The sequence below is a fragment of the Pieris rapae genome, chromosome 13 (assembly GCF_905147795.1).
Source record: "Pieris rapae chromosome 13, ilPieRapa1.1, whole genome shotgun sequence".
NCBI classification, from domain to species: domain Eukaryota; kingdom Metazoa; phylum Arthropoda; class Insecta; order Lepidoptera; family Pieridae; genus Pieris; species Pieris rapae.
The window spans coordinates 573,955-593,055 of record NC_059521.1 but is presented as its reverse complement, the minus strand read 5'-3'; the positions used below and the strand labels follow the sequence as shown (position 1 = coordinate 593,055).

Sequence of the window (19,101 nt, the reverse complement as noted above, 5' to 3'; positions counted from 1 at the left end):
AAGTCAAGTTAAATTTGTCTATATAATTTACTAGAGTCCTTGATTAAGTTAGTATTATGGTCTACACATCTAAGTCAATTGTCAACGTCTTTGGCAAACTGAATTGATTCAATTTTAATTTCAAAAATTTACTTCGAGAAATATATTCGTATCACTTGGTTGCGATCGCGGTGTGCTACAAGTATACTTTATGATTTCATTTTGAAACGTGAAATAGTAAAATAAATATCGCAGAATGATTATTATGGATATATATGAGACGGTAAGAGGAACCTTCATTATAGAAAATACGTTTATTAACTACATTAAGTATTTTTTTAAATTATGTTACTTTCTAGGCAAGTTGGTGGACGTTAGCTATCGCTGTTCAGATTGTTATCGGATCTATAATCTTATGGCGCAAAAAATTTAAAAAACCTGAAATTATTTTGACTCAAGAAAAATTGTTGCAATGGAAACCTTTGCCTTTAGTAGATTATGACATTTCTGTGGATGAACCTCCTATGATGGGTAAAATTGATGAGAATTTGCTTAATGTTGGGGCTACCAGCTTCCTGTGCCTGGATAGGGAGCAGTCTATCATGGATAGCGCTATTACCTCATTGCATAAATATGGAGTTGGATCCTGTGGCCCAAGAGGATTTTATGGTACAATAGATGTGCATTTGGAACTGGAAAAAAGATTGGCAAAGTTTTTGCAAATAGAAGAGACTTGTGTTTACTCTTATGGATTTTCTACAATAGCAAGTGCTATTCCAGCTTATGCTAAGAAGGGTGATATAATTTTTGCGTAAGTAATTATTTATACATCAACAGAAAGCTTGTATTATTTATGATGAAGTATTTTTATAAGGAAATTTTTTTTTAATATTTGTAAGGTAAATTAATAAAGATATTGTTATCCATTGGTTAATAAAATTAAAGGATGAAAAGCAGCTATATGTGCATGTTCAACTCACAAGACATGAAAAACAGGATAACTATTCAGGAAAAATAGATTTTGATTTATTCATGTCAGTTATGAATATAATACTAGACTATCCTTAATGATAATGGGTTGGATCTTATAATCAATACCTTGAATTTGATTATACTGAGTATGTAGGAGTCTCGGGGAACCTTGATTCGAAAACCTCTGTGAGATTTGGAGTAATTTATGCTGCTTGAGTTGTAATTTAAGCCAAATCATTTTTTTTTCGATGTTTTGTGCAATATTAGAAATTTGTAAACAATCCGCCAGAACAGTGTGTTAGTGTTACAGTGCAGATTATTCGTTAAAAAGCCGTTACTTTTTACATTTCTGTTGTTTTCTCGTCAATGTGCGTGCTTTTATTTGTTTTTTTTTAAACTTGGTGAATTTTGCTTGGTAAACGACCGGCTTATGTGGATGACTTTGAGGACGATGGGCCCAGTTAATGTTAGGTATTATATGTATGTTTTGGTTTATTTTTATTTTTCTACTGTTATAACTGTTTCTAGTACTTGAAATTGGTTGGGGGTGATAAGTATACCCTCCCCCGACCTCAAAATCGAGGTATTGAATTGTAAACCTAACCATGATAATTGCAAATATTGTAGTCTGTATTTTTTAAAGGAAATATAAATAATTTCATACATACAAATAATATCCAGAGAATATAGAAAGTACTTAAATTATGTAGGTTAAAGATGGTCAAAGATCAAAACTAATAAAGAAGTATGTACTTAAAAATAGTTACTAAAAAAGTTATACAGATTTTGAATTTAAGCACAACAATTTTAATTATATGATTCAGTTGTAGAAAATTTTTGGTTTAATTTTAGTTTATCCATTAATTTTACAGGGATGAAAAGGTGTGGTTTGCCATTCAGCAAGGTTTTGAAGCTGCTCGTAGTACTGTCAAATATTTTAAGCACAACAACATGGATGACCTAGAAAGACTATTACAAGAAGCAGCTGACAAGAAACAATTAAATCCAAAAAGGAGAGCATTCCTTGTTGCTGAAGGGATTTACTTCAACACAGGAGAGATGTGCCCACTAAGACGGCTGGTTGAACTAGCTAGAAGATTTAAGTTAAGGATAATATTGGATGAAAGCTTGACCATCGGGGTAAGTTTCTCTTATACCTCTTATTATGACTGAACTGAAAAGAGAATTCGATGATGTCTCCATGGTCAGTAAAGGATTGTAAGACAGGTTATTCCTATAATATCATTGTCTACTACAATACTACTATATGCCTCCTATAATGCTTCATTAGCTATAAGATCATTGTGGTTATTTTAATAACTTTGCTGATATTCAATTTAAATTATATGTTATGAAAAATTAATTCCTGAAATTTCTATTTAATTTAAAAATCTCCACAAGAAAGCAAGTTTTAAGCAAGCAAAATTAGATGCAATAAAATCCAACAAAGTGTTTATTAAATTAGCACATTTAGTCTGCTAATAAAATAACAACTGGCCTAATTTTTCTTTGTTCCACCTAGAACATATACGCATATAATATATAGGGGAAAACTTTTGTATATATATATAATATTCTCTTTCTGTGAACATAAAATTTCAGCTTATTGGATTACACTTATTATAAGATTTATCATTATTATTTTTTTATTCCACATCATGATTATTGGTCAACATTATACTGTGGAAACAAATAAGTAAAAAAAAGATATCTATTTTTTATAATTTTTTTAAAGTCTTTAAAAGACCATAACTCCTTAACCTTTTGAATGTTCTACATTAGTTCTTAGCCACAATTAGAGATTTTTAGTACTGCCGGAAACTCATAATTTAGTCTATGGCGATTTTAATGAAAAATAATTTCCCGTGTTTAAACATTACGCTTTATAGGGGAAAGGGGGTCTTTGATTTTCTTATTTGGTGATTACATTAAAAGTCACAATTTACTTTTTTACTTGAAAACGAAATGTATTTTCGAAGATTCCTACAAAAAATTAATATAAATCTACTATTATTTTTGAGAGCCTTGCTTACTTTTGCTGACACGAAGAAGGGGTGTGTGCAATAAATTGCAGTAAATATATTTACGTAAAATTTAACGGAATGTATGGCAGATTCTTGATTAGCTCTGATTTTGCAGGTTCTAGGTAAACACGGTCGTGGCCTGACAGAGTATTTGAATGTGCCTCGAGATGAGATCGACCTAATTATTGGCTCTCTCGAACATTCGTTTGCAACCATTGGTGGATTCTGCGCTGGAACCCATTTCATTGTTGAACATCAGAGGTTATCTGGTTTAGGTGTGTATAACTTTTTGTTGGACACATCGCTATTATGATTTTATTATAATATAATGTCGACTTTTCTAAACTTTCGAGAATGCCGGTTGTATTCTTTTAAATCTTGTAATCATATTATATTTTAAAGAAACGGCCAGACCGATTTCCAGGGTTTCTGATTTGTTGTGTGTGTCTCCGTCTCGAATTACTACTAAATATTGAAATTTTTACTAAAAATAAAATGAAAAAATCCTATATAAAATGGTCATGGAAAAACGTTCTACTATATGCAATTTTACTGAAATTGGTTAGATAAAGTTTAGCAAAAGGCTTTTATTATCATGAATACAAATAATACAATTATTTTATTATTCCTTATTATTACTAAGATTATCACAGAATTTTATTAATTGTAATAGATAATAGAGTGGTAGGGACAAGGAAAATGTGACGCGTAACCGAAAAATGTGACGGTAAATTCTTTCCAACGCTGATAAAGAAGTCTTACTTCAATAAAGGAGACGTTTCATTTAGTAAAACCTTTTAACCTTATAGGATACTGCTTCAGTGCGTCACTCCCTCCAATGCTGACGCAAGCGGCAATATCTGCTCTCGACATTATGGAAAAACAGCCCAGCATTATGGCCGAACTTGATGATAACTCAAGGAAACTTAATAGGTGAGGTTTTCCTTATTATAAGTTATTTTAATTGAATGTTTACGCGAGCGTAACCAAGAAACATACATTTGCATACAATCATCACAAATTAACTTAATATTAGGTTAATTAAGTTTTTCTACACTATTACGACTAATCATTTTGCCTCGACAAAGGCCAACTCCCAATGTCGATCGTTGTTGTCCCTCACTTTTTATAATATTTGCATTTTAATTCTTAAATTATATACTTAATTCTGGTTTATTAAATAGAAAACATTTAAAATACCTTTTATATTTTGCCAAAATTATGAATAACTTCATATTTTTTTTAAATATCTTCCTTAAAATTTGTGTAGGCACTTTGATGAGTTTAGCTTAATTCGTGCTAGATTGATTTCATTTATGGAGTCTTTCTCTAAAACCTTTAATTTATATAAGTTGTTTGCCACAGACTCCTAAGCATCGCTATATTGTATTACATTGACTGTAATTAAAAAATACTTTCACGAGACAATTAAACCTGCCTTTTACTGAATTTCAGAGCTTTGGAAAACCTTAAACACTACACATTCCGCGGTTCGGACGTGTCGCCAATAAAACATATTTATCTCAAAGACAATTTACCAGATACTTTAAAGACGGGCTATCTCCGAAACATAACAAATTACTGCCTCAACAGAGGAGTAGCGTTTACAGTGTCCGCGTATCTGCGTGAGGTGGAAGTCAGTTGTCCAGATCCATCCATTCGATTGGCATCGAGCAGGAAGTTGAATGATAAAAATATTGCCTTAATTTGCTCCTTATTAGATGAGGCATATGAAAAGGTTGGGCCAAAATCCGGAGAAAAACCAATGAAGTAGGTAAAAACGCATATTATAGTAAATACGCTTACTATTTTACACTAATTTTGGATGTAAACGTGAAATTTTTATATTTATTGGTCAACTTACAGGTGTTTACTACCACTGAATTATTGCTTTAAAAAATCTAAAATAGTAGAAAGAATAAAAACATAATAAAGTTTATTTACAAATTCAAATATAAGTAATAATGAAGATTAGATTAAGAAAGAAAATAAATTCATGATCGACCCAGTTTAAAATGCGTTGACCCAGTGAAAAATAGTAAATTTGTAGCAATTAACCTTAATATGGCAACACTTTAATGGCCTTAAATCTTATATCAATGTGTTATCTGTATTAGTCTTTCGCTGGAACTTGCACGCAATGTTCAGTTATGTCATGTAATAAATTCGCGTATATATAAATTTTATTCAAATAATTGCACTAAAAAGTGTGATAAATATCTATTATTTATTTTGACATTTTAAATATTTCCGTGATTTTGACAAAGGAAAATGCGGCAGTAAAAACTGTTAGCAGTCACAGTGTACGTCGTAGGAAAACTTATAATGATTAGGACTATAATTTTTCATTCAAATAATTTATGTTAGCGAAATTATAACTAAATATTAATAATTATTTATTTAAGCAGACAATCGTGAGGCGAAATGCTTATTAATTTATGTTTAAGTAACGATTTGTCAAAGTAATGGTCTACAGATAACTAAATATGCCTTTGTATAAGAGTGGTTTTTCAAGCTTTTCTGTAGCTAGATCGGTTTTATATAAACTATGATTCGTTATTAAAGATTATGAAGATATAGGTATAGAAAAATAATCAATAAATATTGGTTTTATTATATTATCTATAAAAAAGTATAGTGTTAAAACTATTCAGAAAATTGGTACATACCATAGACAGTAGTGTATTTATTTTGTATTTATATTCTGTCACACATTTATTATAATGCATTTATATAATTATAAGGTTAAGTATTTTTGTATTGATTTTGTTATATTTGAAAATGTTTTTGTATAATTTGTTTATGCAAAAAATAGGATTTTAAAAAATGCCTTATGTATTCATATATTTAATGTGCACCAATATTGTGTTAAATATTTTTTATAATAATCATTTCTAATACATATTAAATAACTACCCATCCTTGTGTCTATGTATCACTAGGATCATTTGCCTAGATTAAATATTATTTTTTAATACTAACTTGTTTTATTTATGCTCCAATCAGCGGTGCTCATGAGTTTCCTAAGTAATTATCTAAATATGTGTAAGAGAACATATCATTGAAATATCCAAAAAGCTATTAATAAATTGGTAATCTAATTTCGCTGTGCCATTGTGCCATTTATTATTTGTCTACTATAAGGGATAATTTAATATCAAGCTAAATCTTAATACCAAGGTACACTTGCTCTCGACTGCGAAACACAATATAGTATCTTATTATAAATTACACATTCGTAATATTTAGTACATAATAAGTGTTTCTGTTTATGCGGACATTTTGATTACAAATCGTTTTCACTAAGTTATTCAACAATTTTGTGGTACAGGGGAACCACTGAATTAACAATCTGCAAGCCATTATGTCTACAGGTATTAAATAAATGGAGACAAACTGTAAACTCATGGGCCATGGCAATGTTACTTGATCTAATTGTAAACTCAGATATCATCCTTAGTCTATTATAAATAGAGAAAATGGACGACCTAAAAAAAAGTTTGTGACCAAAGAGTAAATATGGACTCTTGCTAGTCTGTGATCAATTCATCGCTCATATGGCAATAACCAACATTCCTTTGGAACTCAGTATCATCAGATCGATGAAGTGGCTTCCGAATCTCCACCAGCCGCCTGTCTGTCTCTAGAGCCTGGTTCTTGTACTGCAGGTCTTTTGTTACCCTTTGGTAATGGCTGTGCATGCCATGGTATGTGGAACTGTAATGATTATAGAAGTCTTATTAGAGTAAGAATCTCCTAAACAACGAAGTGGTTTAGCTTGATTGGGTATTATAACGAAAGTTCATAGAGATGAGAAGAATTAGATGCATACAGCTAATTGACACAAGAGAAATTATAGTATAATAAAAAAAACTTACTTATAGTCATCTTAATATACATTAAAGCAGGTATGGGCATTTGACCTATTTTACCTTTGACATGTTGAGGGCCAAACTTAAGCGCGCAAATAAGTTCGCGGGCCGCGTTTAAAAGTAGGTAAATATTGCATTTTAAACAGTGATAATATTTTTTGTGATAGATATTAGACATGAAATAATACGACAATGTTATTATAGTATAATTCACTAAAATAAATAAAAATGGTACATTATAATTATATTTGCAATTGTTACAAAGGAGGAATATATGAGTAGTTTGTTGTCGTTATATCAGATTTTGACTGTGTTTACATTTAGAAGCACGATTAATAGGATAGAAATAGTGATTGTGCCGTATACTCACAGTGCATCTTCTAGTTTCTTCTCCAACGTACTGGTGCTTGTATGAACTCTCTCGTACTCTTCTATCAGACCACGTGTTGGCTTATCCTGGCAGTAAATATATGCATGGGTGTAATAGGCCGAATTACAACTACGATATTTATCCTAAACTAATCATTTTTTTAAATTTCTGTTTCACCCTGTCACTATCCCTTAGTCATAATTTATGGAATATAAAAATATTAATTTTAGTCGATTTGTAAAACAAAATTATGATTTGTTTTTTTGTGCACCTTTAATGTAAACAAAATTATGTGTAAATATATAACGTAGTACAGATTTTAATTACATATATGCCCATAAGTCACAACTGCTATGTGTAGTCCTGTTATCCAATATCGCAAGACCAAAAACAAAAAGAAAAACGCGTGGCTCCTTCTGTAATGAATGTATTGTAATGATAAGTATAATAGGTATTTATTAAGTGATACCTGCACTCTCTCTAAAGCAGGTCGTCGTGTTCTGGCTTCCAGACGGGTTTCCACTAACTTAGTTGGATTTATTTTATCAGCAACAGCCGCTCGCAGAGATTCTATTTCTCGCTCTACCTTGGCGAGATTTTGCTCTAACTAAAATAACAGTAATTTTTATAGCATAGATGCAAAGTTTCTGATGATTGATTTTGTATTTACAGTGTATTTTTTGTAATCTAATTGACAGGGATAAGATTGTTTATTAAAATGAAATTTCTTATGATATTGTGTGCAATATAAATAAAAGATTGTTTTCCTTATTAAATAGACTGTGGTTATGAAACCACTAAATCCAATTTAAATGAACCATAACAGCTCTTGAATCGCATAAAAATAAAAGTTAAGTTACTTATATAAAATCAATTTTAACTATTATTTTAAAAAAATATACAAATATTTTTTTTATTATATTATTCAAGATTTTGAGATTTTTACGTTTTATTAATATGTTGGATACGAGGATTAACCTTCAGTTTCTGCCACTCCATTTCATTTCTGGCCCTTTGAATATCAAATACCCTTCTCCTCATCACCATCTCCACGGCCTGACATTGCGCATACAACTGGTTTTTGACCTGTTCACGACTTCTAAACATGGTCTCTCGTAATGATTTAGATTCTCTCATCAGCTGCTCAGCGATCTTAATAGTATTCTCTATGCAGTGAACGTAGCTTTCTTCTGTTATTGATCTAAAGTCGGAATAACCTAATTTAATATGCTATCGGATCATTTTGAAACGTACCTACCTCAATACGATGTGAGTAGATTTGAATCAGTTCTGCCTGTGAAAATGACTTAATTCCATCTGCTTACTTCAATCTTTTGACAGAATGATTACAATCGAGAGTTAAGAACCTGTTAAAGCTTGCGTTTCCCTAATGCTATGCGTTCAAACTTGGATTTTTCACGAAATATCATCATCAATCATCAAATATCGGTAAAACGTGTGTCGGCGACAGAAAGCTCCTACTTGCTTCTAAAGACCCAGAAATATCTTTTGTGGTATTACTAGGAGAAGCTGGGATTTCGCATTCTATATTTTGTGTGATATACATTGTGTTTTCAGTAGATACCATTATACTTACTCAGGTGGTACCCTTGTAGGATCAATCTTAAACGAAATATCAGAACTGTATCTGTCCAGCTGTTTGACGTGGCGATCTATGCCCAATGCGTCATCCTTGTTCTGTATCTCTCGCTCTAACCGACAGAAGACATTAGTTAATTCTTTTAATTTCTCCCAGGCCATATGGCATACGTCTGTTAGGACACGTTTGCTGTTCTCCAGTATGTGTAACTCCTGAAATTTGTGACTAAATTTATAAGTATTCCTTATTATAAATCGTGGAACAAAGTATGTACCCAAGGTATGGTATGTTAAATAAATACTGATGTTACCTTATTCAACTCCTCTCCCAATGTATCCTTGGTCAACTCAGGTGGAAGTCTCTGGTCTCGATTAGTGAGACACTGAGAACTCACCATCAAAGGTACTTGGAGTGATTCCAGTTGCAGTTCAGTCGCGTTCTTCTCTTCTTGTAGCGCTCTACTCTCATCTCTTACCTGCTCCCGAGTGAATCTTTGATTTTCTCGCCATGATTCTACTTCGAATATTCTGAAAATATTTATGAATACCATTTTATATTATTTCAATTCTTACTTAGATTTTATTTTTGCAAATGCGTTCTTTGCGAGGAGAGTTATTACGTACCTATCTCTTAACAGTTCGTTATTAACATAGTTGTCCCATCTAGTTGTTACCGAAGTCTCGTTTCTGAGTTGATTTGCTCTCTGACGTAGCTCATAAGACTCAAAGCGACGTAATCTAGCTTCGTTTTGCAGCCTTTGTATATTTCGAGTCCAATCTAAAACACTAAGGCGAGAATGGGGCTTCTCGTATACAGGTATCGAGGCATCCATAATATGATATAATACTATTTAGAAATAATATTACAAAAATAAGCAATTAAAAATTATTTAGTCTAGTGTAGCACCTTGATCCATCGAAACTAAACTGTTTATGGATTAGACAAAGATATTGAACAAACAATGGAAGTTTAATCGATGTACACATCCTTAGAAGTAGGACGATCGTCACGTTTTTCATAAATAAGGTAAGTAATAAAATAATCTTAAGAATTGTGTGTAGATTTTATTAGTAATTTAATAAACATTTTGTACTTATGTTTTTTTTGAGCAAGTGCTTATTTTTACATTTCTTACGTTTTCAAAAAATTGTTTTTTCTAACTCTATAGTAATACTGTATGTAAATTAATAGATATACACCCACTCCCTACTACAAATTATAAATTAAAATATACCCACAATAGGTACTATAATTTAAAATTACAGAAAAAATACATAGACGATAGAGACGTGACGGACTACAGTGTAAACAAATTCTAGAGCGATTTTCATAAGTCAAATCTAAGAAACTGTTAGTTGTTACTGACATACAAAATAAATATGGCGGACGCATTTTAGATTTATGTTCTGATTCCATTTGTCGGCGAAAATCATTTCTATTGATTAAATAATCTCAATAATATTATTACTAAGTGTGTAGTGAAAAGTTAGTTTGATTTTCTTAAGTTTCAAATAGTGTTCATCGAAAATGTAAGTTTTTTAATATGGGTCTTAGAGTTGCGTTGGCGTTTTTATTGTATTCAAATGCATTGCTAATTTTTATATCACTTTGTCGGTAATAAAGGTACGACGATAGACGTGGAGGGCGCGGTGGAGGACGTGGTGGTCCCAGGGGCGGTCGTGGAGGCAGGGGTGGGTCTAGAGGAGGTCGTTCTAGTGATCGGTCTCAAGACAGGGGAAACAGATTCGGCGGCAGCCGTGGTGGACGAGATAGTGGCAGGGGAGGCAGCCGGGGATTTGGTGGGCGCGATCGAGGTGGCCGAGATGGCAGGGATGATTTCCGCAGCAATTTCAAGAATGAACAACCCGGTGGAGCGCTTCGTAAAATTCGCTGGGATACGATTACGCTTACTCCATTTCAAAAGAATTTCTACAATCCTCACCCCAATGTTCAAATGCGCTCGATGGCAGAAGTGGAAGCTTACAGAAGCCAGCATCAAATTACAGTTAAAGGTCGTGATGTTCCTCCACCAAGTGTATATTTTGAAGAAGGTGGCTTTCCCGATTATGCAATGAAAGAAATTTTAAAGCAAGGCTTTCCACATCCTACACCAATTCAAGCTCAAGGTTGGCCAATTGCGTTGTCTGGAAGAGACATGGTTGGGATTGCACAGACGGGTTCAGGAAAGACTCTTGCATACATTTTACCAGCTATTGTCCACATTATTAACCAGCCAAGATTATTAAGGGATGAGGGACCAATTGTTCTAGTCCTAGCTCCTACAAGGGAGCTTGCTCAGCAAATTCAACAGGTATTTTATTATGCTTATTTGTATTCTAAATATTTTTTAACTGTATTTTTTTTATAAAATAAGGCATGCCATTAAAATAAATGGGGCAATTAAGTATTACAGATTTACATGAAGCTTTACTTTGGTTCCTTATAATATATAAGATAATAATAAAGTCTGCATGTTTAACAACAAATTTACTAAAATAATTTATTTTCCATTGTGCCGCCAAGGCTTTGGTATCCATGAATGGAGACACAGTTGACCGAGACAGAATGCCAGGCCCCATGGACGTTGTAAATTGATTTATATATTTTAGTAGATGGTAGTCTCACAGGCAGGTTATGTTCAAGAACAGATAGGAATCTTAAAACTTTGACAAAGAATGTATAAGTTTTCTGAACATATCCTATTTGGCACAGTAGTTATCTTTTTAATTTGATGTAGTTTCCATTTATCACTCATACATTTCTTATTAATGTTCTTGTCATTACTACCAATTACATTCATAACCACTTCATCTCTAAATTTAAGTAGGCAAATATAATTAGTACTATTAATAAGTTGGCAACTAACCCCTCACCTTTAACAAGTGTGACCTAGATTTATAATTGCAGCACAAAATATACAATTTCTGAATACTGATTAAACTTACAAAGTATTAAAATTAATTGTTGCTAGTTTTGTAAAAAGCCCTTTGTTCCATTCATACCTTTTATATAATTTCAATAATAATTATGCATGAGCTCTTTTTAAAATATTTTGAATTAAAAGTTATTGTGTGTTCCATGTACATAACAACTTAAGGCAATTTATGCAAGATAAGATATCTCCTAATTAAATCATAACATATTTAAAAGTATGATACAAATATTATTTTACCATATTTTTTTTTCTTCAGGTGGCAACAGATTTTGGTCAAAATGTTCAAGTGCGCAATACTTGTATATTTGGTGGAGCTCCAAAGGGGCCACAGGGCAGAATGTTGGAGCGGGGAGTTGAGATTGTCATTGCAACACCAGGAAGACTTATTGATTTCTTGGAAAAAAGTATGTAATCTATGGTTTCAGTATTTTTATTGGCATTATATATTATATCTTATTTATTGTTGTAAATGTTATATGGGAGAAAAATAAATAAATAATTTTATATTATTATAAATATTAATGGCTGTTATTAATATGTTATTTCAGATACAACAAATCTACAACGCTGTACATATCTGGTGTTGGATGAAGCAGATAGGATGTTGGACATGGGTTTTGAGCCACAAATAAGAAAGATCATTGAGCAAATACGGCCAGACCGACAGGTAAGCACTTAATGTAATAATGAAATAGAACTTTAAAGATAAAAAGCAAATAAATTATTGTTTTAATAGTTAATTAAAAATTATACTGGAGAGCCATTACATTTTTTAAATCTATTTAGAATATAAGAAATGTATGTGCCATTACAAATTAATGGTTGTTTTGAATGAAGTCCCGTTTTGTGTGTTCAGAAATTATTTTACTTTATTGTTCCTTTTTTGTTTCAAACAGGTTCTGATGTGGTCCGCAACATGGCCTAAAGAGGTTCAAAACTTAGCTGAAGAATTCCTCGTAGATTACATACAGATCAACATTGGTTCACTTTCTCTATCTGCTAACCACAACATTCTACAAATTGTCGATGTGTGTGAGGAATGGGAGAAAAATGATAAACTGCTCACTCTTCTTAATGAGATTTCATCGGAAGAGGAGACTAAAACCATTATATTTGCAGAAACAAAGAGAAAGGTAAGGTTTTAGTTTTGGATTGACAAGGTTAATTACTAAATTCAGTAGAGAGTTCCATACATCTGTATCTTACGATGAAATACATTTTTTTTTAAATTTTATATATGTATAGCAAAAGATTTCTAATGTAGGTGGATGACATAACAAAAACCATTAACCGAGCGGGTTGGCACGCACTCGCCATTCACGGCGATAAAAACCAACAGGACAGAGATTACGTTTTAGGACAATTCAGGCAAAACCCGGGGGCAATATTAGTCGCTACCGACGTAGCGGCTAGAGGACTCGGTAAGTGAGAGAAATCTTCAAGCGAAGAGTTAGGAAAGAAGTTCAATGTGAAATTATTTCTTTTCTCTTACAACACAGAAGGCCCCTTTATGTTTTTGTTAATGAATTGTATAAATGTACTTGCCCAGAAGTCATTATCTTATGTTTGTGCCACCAACAATTGAAATCACAGGGTGGTGAAATAAATCCCGCCATAAATTATAGCATACTTTGGAATATCTGTAAACCTTTATGGTGATAAGTGTAAGGGCCAATGATAGGTAGGGTGAGAGAAGGTTTGCAGTATTTCGATGTTAAACGAGAGAGGCATCAAACAAAAGATTCTTATGAGAACAGATGCGAGGTTTTTTACCCTTATAACGCCATCAAATTTCGATAAATCATCTCGCTCTGTACTACCGGGGTGTTATTCAGGTCAAAGAGGTGTCAGGAGCGTAGCGGGGATATTGTTGTCCATTGCTATACGTTATAAATAAAAGTGGCCGCAGTGTTGAGCCCTGTGATATCCTTGATGCCAATGAAGGAAATGAAACTATTTTTCTGTGGATACCTTCTATCGCTTTCACTTCTGTTTTATGATTGAACTAGTCTAAATAAATGTGACAAAATATCTGTCAGCTCCAGAAAGCAATAGATTGTGACAGCACATCGTCAGATTTTCATATCCTGTATGTCTCCGCACTCAAGTCCACAGAAAAAATTGAGCTGAAGCTTTTTCATTGGTGCCAAAAACGTACTTCCAGTATTTACCATTCAGTTAATGCTGGATACTGGAATACGGTTGAGATAAAGCAATGGATCAAGTGAGCGTTGGGCTTTATCGGAAAGTTCATTGCGCCTCGAGAAATTTCCATGACTGACTCAGCATTATTCTCAATTTTCATTGCAGAGGCGCATGCGTGCAGAGAACATGGCTAAATTAACGGTGTGTTGCTGACTTCAGTTAGATTGATAGAAATTCGATTATTGACAGCGTAATTAATCTGTCAGCGCACACTGTAGTAGCATGCTGCCTCTTAATGGATAGTGTAATAGGGTTCTTTAGAACGGTTACCATAGAAACAGCCGAGCAATATGCTTTGTTAAATGTCATGCGAGATTTGAACCCTACGCCACCTGACAAAGTAGTGAATAAAGTCAGCACACCGTTAGTTGCTCTTGGCCGACAACACTCCGGAACTGATGGGCAATACAATACTCAGTCTTCGACTCCACGAGCACTGAGGTAATTATTTGCTTTGATTTTTAGTTTGGCTTGAAGGACGAGTTTTCCTATGAACGCATGATTCTTTTAGTCGCGGTTTTCACTTTTAGATGAGGGTAAAAGGTAGCCTAGCCTTAACTTGGATCAAGTTTTTGTTGAAAGAGAACCGGTGTGGTGTGTGAATTACTTTTTAATTTAACTTGTGAAATATCAAAACGATTCGACAATTATCAACAAAAATGTGATTTAGCTTCATATTTCACCCAGTTCTCTTTCCACACAGACCATACAAAAATGTGTGCTAGGCTAGTGATATTTGTAGCCACAGCCGATATTAAGGTAGGTAAAACATACCTACTAACCTTCATTGTAAATCTAATTTAACACGTGACAATAATTCTTGGTTATTTCTCTTAAAATTTTTATATTTTAAACTCTTCCTTCAAAAACAATTTCCCGTTTATGTACCATTAATTCAATAAATGCTGGGTCGGGTAGACGTCGAGGATGTGAAGTTCGTGATAAACTACGACTATCCAAACAATTCTGAGGACTACGTGCACAGAATCGGACGCACGGGACGCTCGCACAACACCGGGACAGCGTACACGCTCTTCACGCCTAATAATTCGGCCAAGGTGTGTAACATTCGGAAAAAATTAAACCTTGTGGTATCCATCTAGTTGTAAAAATATTATTAGAATGGGAGGATCCGAATTAGTTTTAAAAGGGGTTCGCAGTCTGTTGAAAAATAATAATTACAAACTAGCTAAACAATGATTCGATTTTATTATATTATATTATTAATATAATTCAAATTCAAAAATCATTTATATTATTTCATGTAGGCAACATAATGTACACTTATGAACGACAAAAAAGAAATATACATTGAATGCTTCTAATTTTACATTTACTGCCAGTTCTCAAATCAAGAATAGTTTACCAAAACACTGTCATTAGAGGACATGCTTCCACAATCGCAATTTGCAAGTAGGTTTTATTCTCGAAACAAATATAATTTCATTTATATTAGGTACGAAGGCGGAAACGTATTTATTACAAAAGTATTTCAGAAATATTGAGAATCGTAAAATATATCGCTTACAGGCTAAGGACCTAATGTCAGTGTTGTCAGAAGCAAATCAAGTGGTGAACCCTAGATTGATGGAACTGGCGCAGTGCGGCACAGGTTTCAAAGGAAAGGGATTCAGTGAGTATATTAAAAATTTAATTTAGCTGTAGGATTACGAAATAAATAAATAAATAAAATTATAAATACACTTTATACTGTTTTAAATTTATATTTTGTGTATTTTAATATCAAGACCTTCGCGAGTTATGTCTGATGTAAATTCTAGAGTCTAGCAAATTTTACTTATATCATCGGCTAATGATTGAATTTGTTGTCATAGACTCGCAACAAATAGTTTTAAAAGGTACATTTCACAGGTCGTGGCGGAAGTCGGTACCGTGATCGTGATAGTGACTCTGGGCGTGGTCGCGGCAGGGGAAGGGATGGAGGCAGGGGGAGCAGGGGAGGTAGACCGGAGACCAGAGGTATGGGCCCTATTTTAAGTTTAAGTATGATGAATTATGATATTTGCTTGTACCTAAATATGTTGCTCATGTAAACAAGAGACATATAGAATTTTGTATCTTAATTTATTTATCCATAATATTTTTATTTTCTTAAAAAAGTCATATTATTTTACAGGCTCAAGATGGGACAACAACGACTCAAATGGCCAATCCAGTTTCAACAGGGAAGACGGATTCCAGCGCCAGAGCTTTGGGCGTGACCAGAGCCGTGAGTCTTTCCGCGGGCGTGGCAGGGGGCGTGGTCGCGGCGGGTTCGGTCAAAGCTTCGATCAGGGACAGCAGGGCTTCCCTGATCAGACGCAAGGATACCAGCCGAGTAGTTATTATAATATGTATGGGCAGCAGCAGGCTCAATAGATTTACTCTGCTCTAAGAGATTTTTAAAATTTTGCCAAATGGAAGTCCAAAACCGTGAAGGACTAATTGGTTTCATTCATCATTGCAAAATTTAAACCAAATTCAGATTAATTTTAATATGGAAGAAGGGTCTAAGTGAGCTTTCAAGTAATACGTAACGCAATATTTGAAGATTTGAGAAGCTCCCATGTAACGCACCGTATTGTTTTTCTTGCCGTTGACGCAGGCGTATACAGACTAATTACGAATAAGTTTGTGCAGCTCTGCCATGTCCCAGTCATTCTCAGGTAATATAATGTACTTTTTATTTCATACGAATTAAAAGAGGGCTCTTTTTTTGATAAATAAAAAATGTTACGTAACGCACCGTAACGTTTTACAAGATCCCCCCTCCCCCCTAAATTGCGTTACGTAACACTTGAACGCTCCCTAATGTATTAAAAATAAACTCAATTTAAAGAAAATCTATCTGTTATCTATTCTAGGCTTAGCCTATAATGTCTCTGTTTAAATATACATGTGATGTACGGGATCTGTGGTGATGCCAAAATATTGATCATTTCATAGATTTCTAGGACTTTCAAACATGAAGAAGCAGCAATTTTTCTTGTGTATTTCATTAGTGGCAATGTTCAAAACTCGATTGTATCTTTAGAATCTGAATGTGGGCCTAGTGTAGTTTTATTTAGCACCCATTTATCAAGGAATTTTACTTTATTTTTAACATTAGGGTTAGTTAGATACTGTAGATGTCAATTTTAAATTCTCAGATTAACAGTGTAATAGACATTCCTGCTGACTCAGTATTGATAATGTGCAATTAAATTAATTATACCTTAACAGTGTTTTATTTCACTTTTAAATTACTTCAAAATCCTTACTGATTTACAATGTGAGGTGCAATTTTATTTTAAATTTGCTTTAAGGCCAGTTAAGGTAATACAAACCTGATCTGGCGAGTCTCGTGCACTTTTTTTTACTACATTTTTTTTTTTCACTACATATAAAACAAAGTCGCTTTCTCTGTCCCTATATCCCTTTGTATGCTTAAATCTTCGAAACTACGCAACGGATTTTCTTGCGGTATATGTCTATCTTTTATGGATAACCCACATTTTTATATACAACGTTCACAGATTTTCTGTAGTGTATTTAGTATCAGCATTGCAGCCGTGCGAAGTCGGGGCGGGTCGCTAGTTTTAGATAAATCTCTAAGCGTAACATGACGAGATCTCAAATTATCAGAGTTTAGTCTCTTTCGATTAGCTTAGCTTATGTCTGAGCGTCAAATAGGGTAATTCAACCGTAGATTTTTATATTCTAAAATTCGTGTAAATACTAAATATAAAGATGACTTGGAATGGAACAGTTGAAAGGTGACATTTTCTTATTGTCCTAGGCGATATATTATACAGAAAGAAATAAAATAATAATCTAACTAATAAAATCGACATCAACCAGATGCCCTTTTAAACTCCTGTGCTGGTAATGAGATTACAGAAGACGAAGATAAATTGCCTTCTCAGTGTTGGCAGAGAATTATAATTTACGTGCTGCTGCTATAAAAATCAACAAGACTTCAAGAAGAATAAGAAGACCCTCTGCAAGCAATTAAAAATGACTTATTTCTGTGATTTGATAATAGATTTAAAGCCACTCATATAAAAAGTATATCTTAAGGTAAATAAATGAAAGTCGCAGAGCGCCAGGTCAAGACTGTTTGGCGGATGATTCATTATCTCCACGTCTGCCATTGTCAAATATTCAACAGTCCGTTTTGCGGAGTGCGCAGCAACATTGTCGTGGTAATCCATCTGGTACAAAGCTTCCTGACGACTAATTATATTTTTATTAATTTAACTCGTAACAATACCCAGACTTGCCCGTATCTGCTGAAATAAAATACGTTTATTTTGGAACATAAGATCATCAAGGTATCACTTATTCCACGTCAATCAATTCGAACCTGTAGGCATCCCTACTAATCGGCAAAGAAGACAGAGGGTGTAGGCCGAGAGAATAAGCCGGCGTAAAAAACTCTCGGTATTCTTTAAAAAAAGCAAATCATCAAACAATATTTAAAACAAATATGTCAAATTAATTAGAGGTAGCCTGCCCAGCACTAGTCCCTAGATAATCAATAACTTTATAGTAAGCCTTTTTACACAGCTTTTCTTTAATACATTTCTTAAATTTATTAAAAGGCAGAGATAAAAGAGCCTCTGGGATTTTATTAAAGAAGAGTATCCCTTTTCCCAAAAAAGAATTACTAACTTTACATAGTCTAGTACGGGGAAATTGCAGCCTGCGTTTGTTCCGAGTATTGACATTGTGCGTATGTTCTAATCTAGTATATTTATCACTATTTTTGTATACAAACATAATATTTTCATAAATATATTGCGAGGGAAAGGTAAGTATATTAATTTCCTTGAATTTATCTCTCAGAGATTCCCTACATTTTAAATTATAGATGGCTGATATGTCTCTTATATGCCTCTATCATGCGTCGCACAGCACTGATGTTATTCAGCGGTCCCTGTTAAAGGACGCCATCACGCGGATCATCATTAGGATTGCTACGACCACGCTTAAACCAATTGTTAATAATGGCAAGAGATGAGGCTTCATAAAAAAATACTAATCGCAGCCAAATAGCTTTGTTTTTGAGTGAGCCCACAATAAAAGGCCTAATAAATCATTAACCGAATATTTTCTCGTATTAAGTTCATTGTCACGTGTAACAAGTTTTAGATTTACCGCCA

General features: G+C 33.4%; 3 protein-coding genes across 4 annotated transcripts; 2 read left to right on the top strand and 1 right to left on the bottom strand.

Annotated features, from left to right (window-relative positions):
- The first annotated feature begins 111 nt into the window (after nucleotides 1–111).
- Nucleotides 112–5,156, top strand: LOC111003456 (serine palmitoyltransferase 1). Its single transcript, XM_022273968.2, has 6 exons — nucleotides 112–262; nucleotides 339–790; nucleotides 1,824–2,091; nucleotides 3,091–3,250; nucleotides 3,785–3,908; nucleotides 4,431–5,156. Exons 1-6 carry the CDS (start codon nucleotides 236–238, stop codon nucleotides 4,747–4,749), a joined length of 1,350 nt encoding a protein of 449 aa, XP_022129660.2. The 5' UTR covers nucleotides 112–235; the 3' UTR covers nucleotides 4,750–5,156.
- A 627-nt stretch (nucleotides 5,157–5,783) lies between these two features.
- On the bottom strand, nucleotides 5,784–9,818 carry LOC111003454 (tektin-B1-like). Its single transcript, XM_022273967.2, has 7 exons — nucleotides 9,441–9,818; nucleotides 9,128–9,344; nucleotides 8,815–9,029; nucleotides 8,196–8,418; nucleotides 7,687–7,824; nucleotides 7,218–7,303; nucleotides 5,784–6,692 (listed from the first exon to the last, which is right to left on the bottom strand). The coding sequence occupies exons 1-7, from the start codon at nucleotides 9,647–9,649 to the stop codon at nucleotides 6,506–6,508; spliced, it is 1,275 nt and encodes a 424-aa protein (XP_022129659.2). The 5' UTR covers nucleotides 9,650–9,818; the 3' UTR covers nucleotides 5,784–6,505.
- A 353-nt stretch (nucleotides 9,819–10,171) lies between these two features.
- On the top strand, nucleotides 10,172–17,176 carry LOC111003448 (ATP-dependent RNA helicase dbp2). 2 transcript variants are annotated; one of them, XM_045630943.1, is made up of 11 exons: nucleotides 10,172–10,346; nucleotides 10,441–11,128; nucleotides 11,341–11,403; nucleotides 12,009–12,156; nucleotides 12,301–12,419; nucleotides 12,649–12,885; nucleotides 13,017–13,173; nucleotides 14,876–15,015; nucleotides 15,488–15,590; nucleotides 15,830–15,937; nucleotides 16,095–17,176. In XM_045630943.1, coding segments are annotated over exons 1-11 (2,007 nt in total). In that variant the 5' UTR covers nucleotides 10,172–10,344; the 3' UTR covers nucleotides 16,337–17,176. The 2 variants fall into 2 exon arrangements, with proteins under 2 accessions (XP_045486899.1, XP_022129651.1); XM_022273959.2 differs by lacking the exon at nucleotides 11,341–11,403 and having other exon boundaries at nucleotides 10,173–10,346.
- The last annotated feature ends 1,925 nt before the right edge of the window (nucleotides 17,177–19,101 follow it).

Excerpts from the sequence above, each read along its gene's own strand:
- LOC111003456 (XM_022273968.2), top strand. The coding sequence starts at position 236 with ATGATTATTATGGATATATATGAGACG. Across the intron at positions 791-1,823 it reads AAGGGTGATATAATTTTTGC|GGATGAAAAGGTGTGGTTTG; the intron begins GTAAGTAATTAT and ends TTAATTTTACAG. Across the intron at positions 3,909-4,430 it reads AACTCAAGGAAACTTAATAG|AGCTTTGGAAAACCTTAAAC; the intron begins GTGAGGTTTTCC and ends ACTGAATTTCAG.
- LOC111003454 (XM_022273967.2), bottom strand. The coding sequence starts at position 9,649 with ATGGATGCCTCGATACCTGTATACGAGAAGCCCCATTCTCGCCTTAGT. Across the intron at positions 9,345-9,440 it reads AACGAACTGTTAAGAGATAG|AATATTCGAAGTAGAATCAT; the intron begins GTACGTAATAAC and ends AAATATTTTCAG. Across the intron at positions 8,419-8,814 it reads CCTACAAGGGTACCACCTGA|ATCAATAACAGAAGAAAGCT; the intron begins GTAAGTATAATG and ends TTCCGACTTTAG.
- LOC111003448 (XM_045630943.1), top strand. Across the intron at positions 11,404-12,008 it reads TGCCAGGCCCCATGGACGTT|GTGGCAACAGATTTTGGTCA; the intron begins GTAAATTGATTT and ends TTTTTTCTTCAG. Across the intron at positions 15,938-16,094 it reads AGGTAGACCGGAGACCAGAG|GCTCAAGATGGGACAACAAC; the intron begins GTATGGGCCCTA and ends ATTATTTTACAG.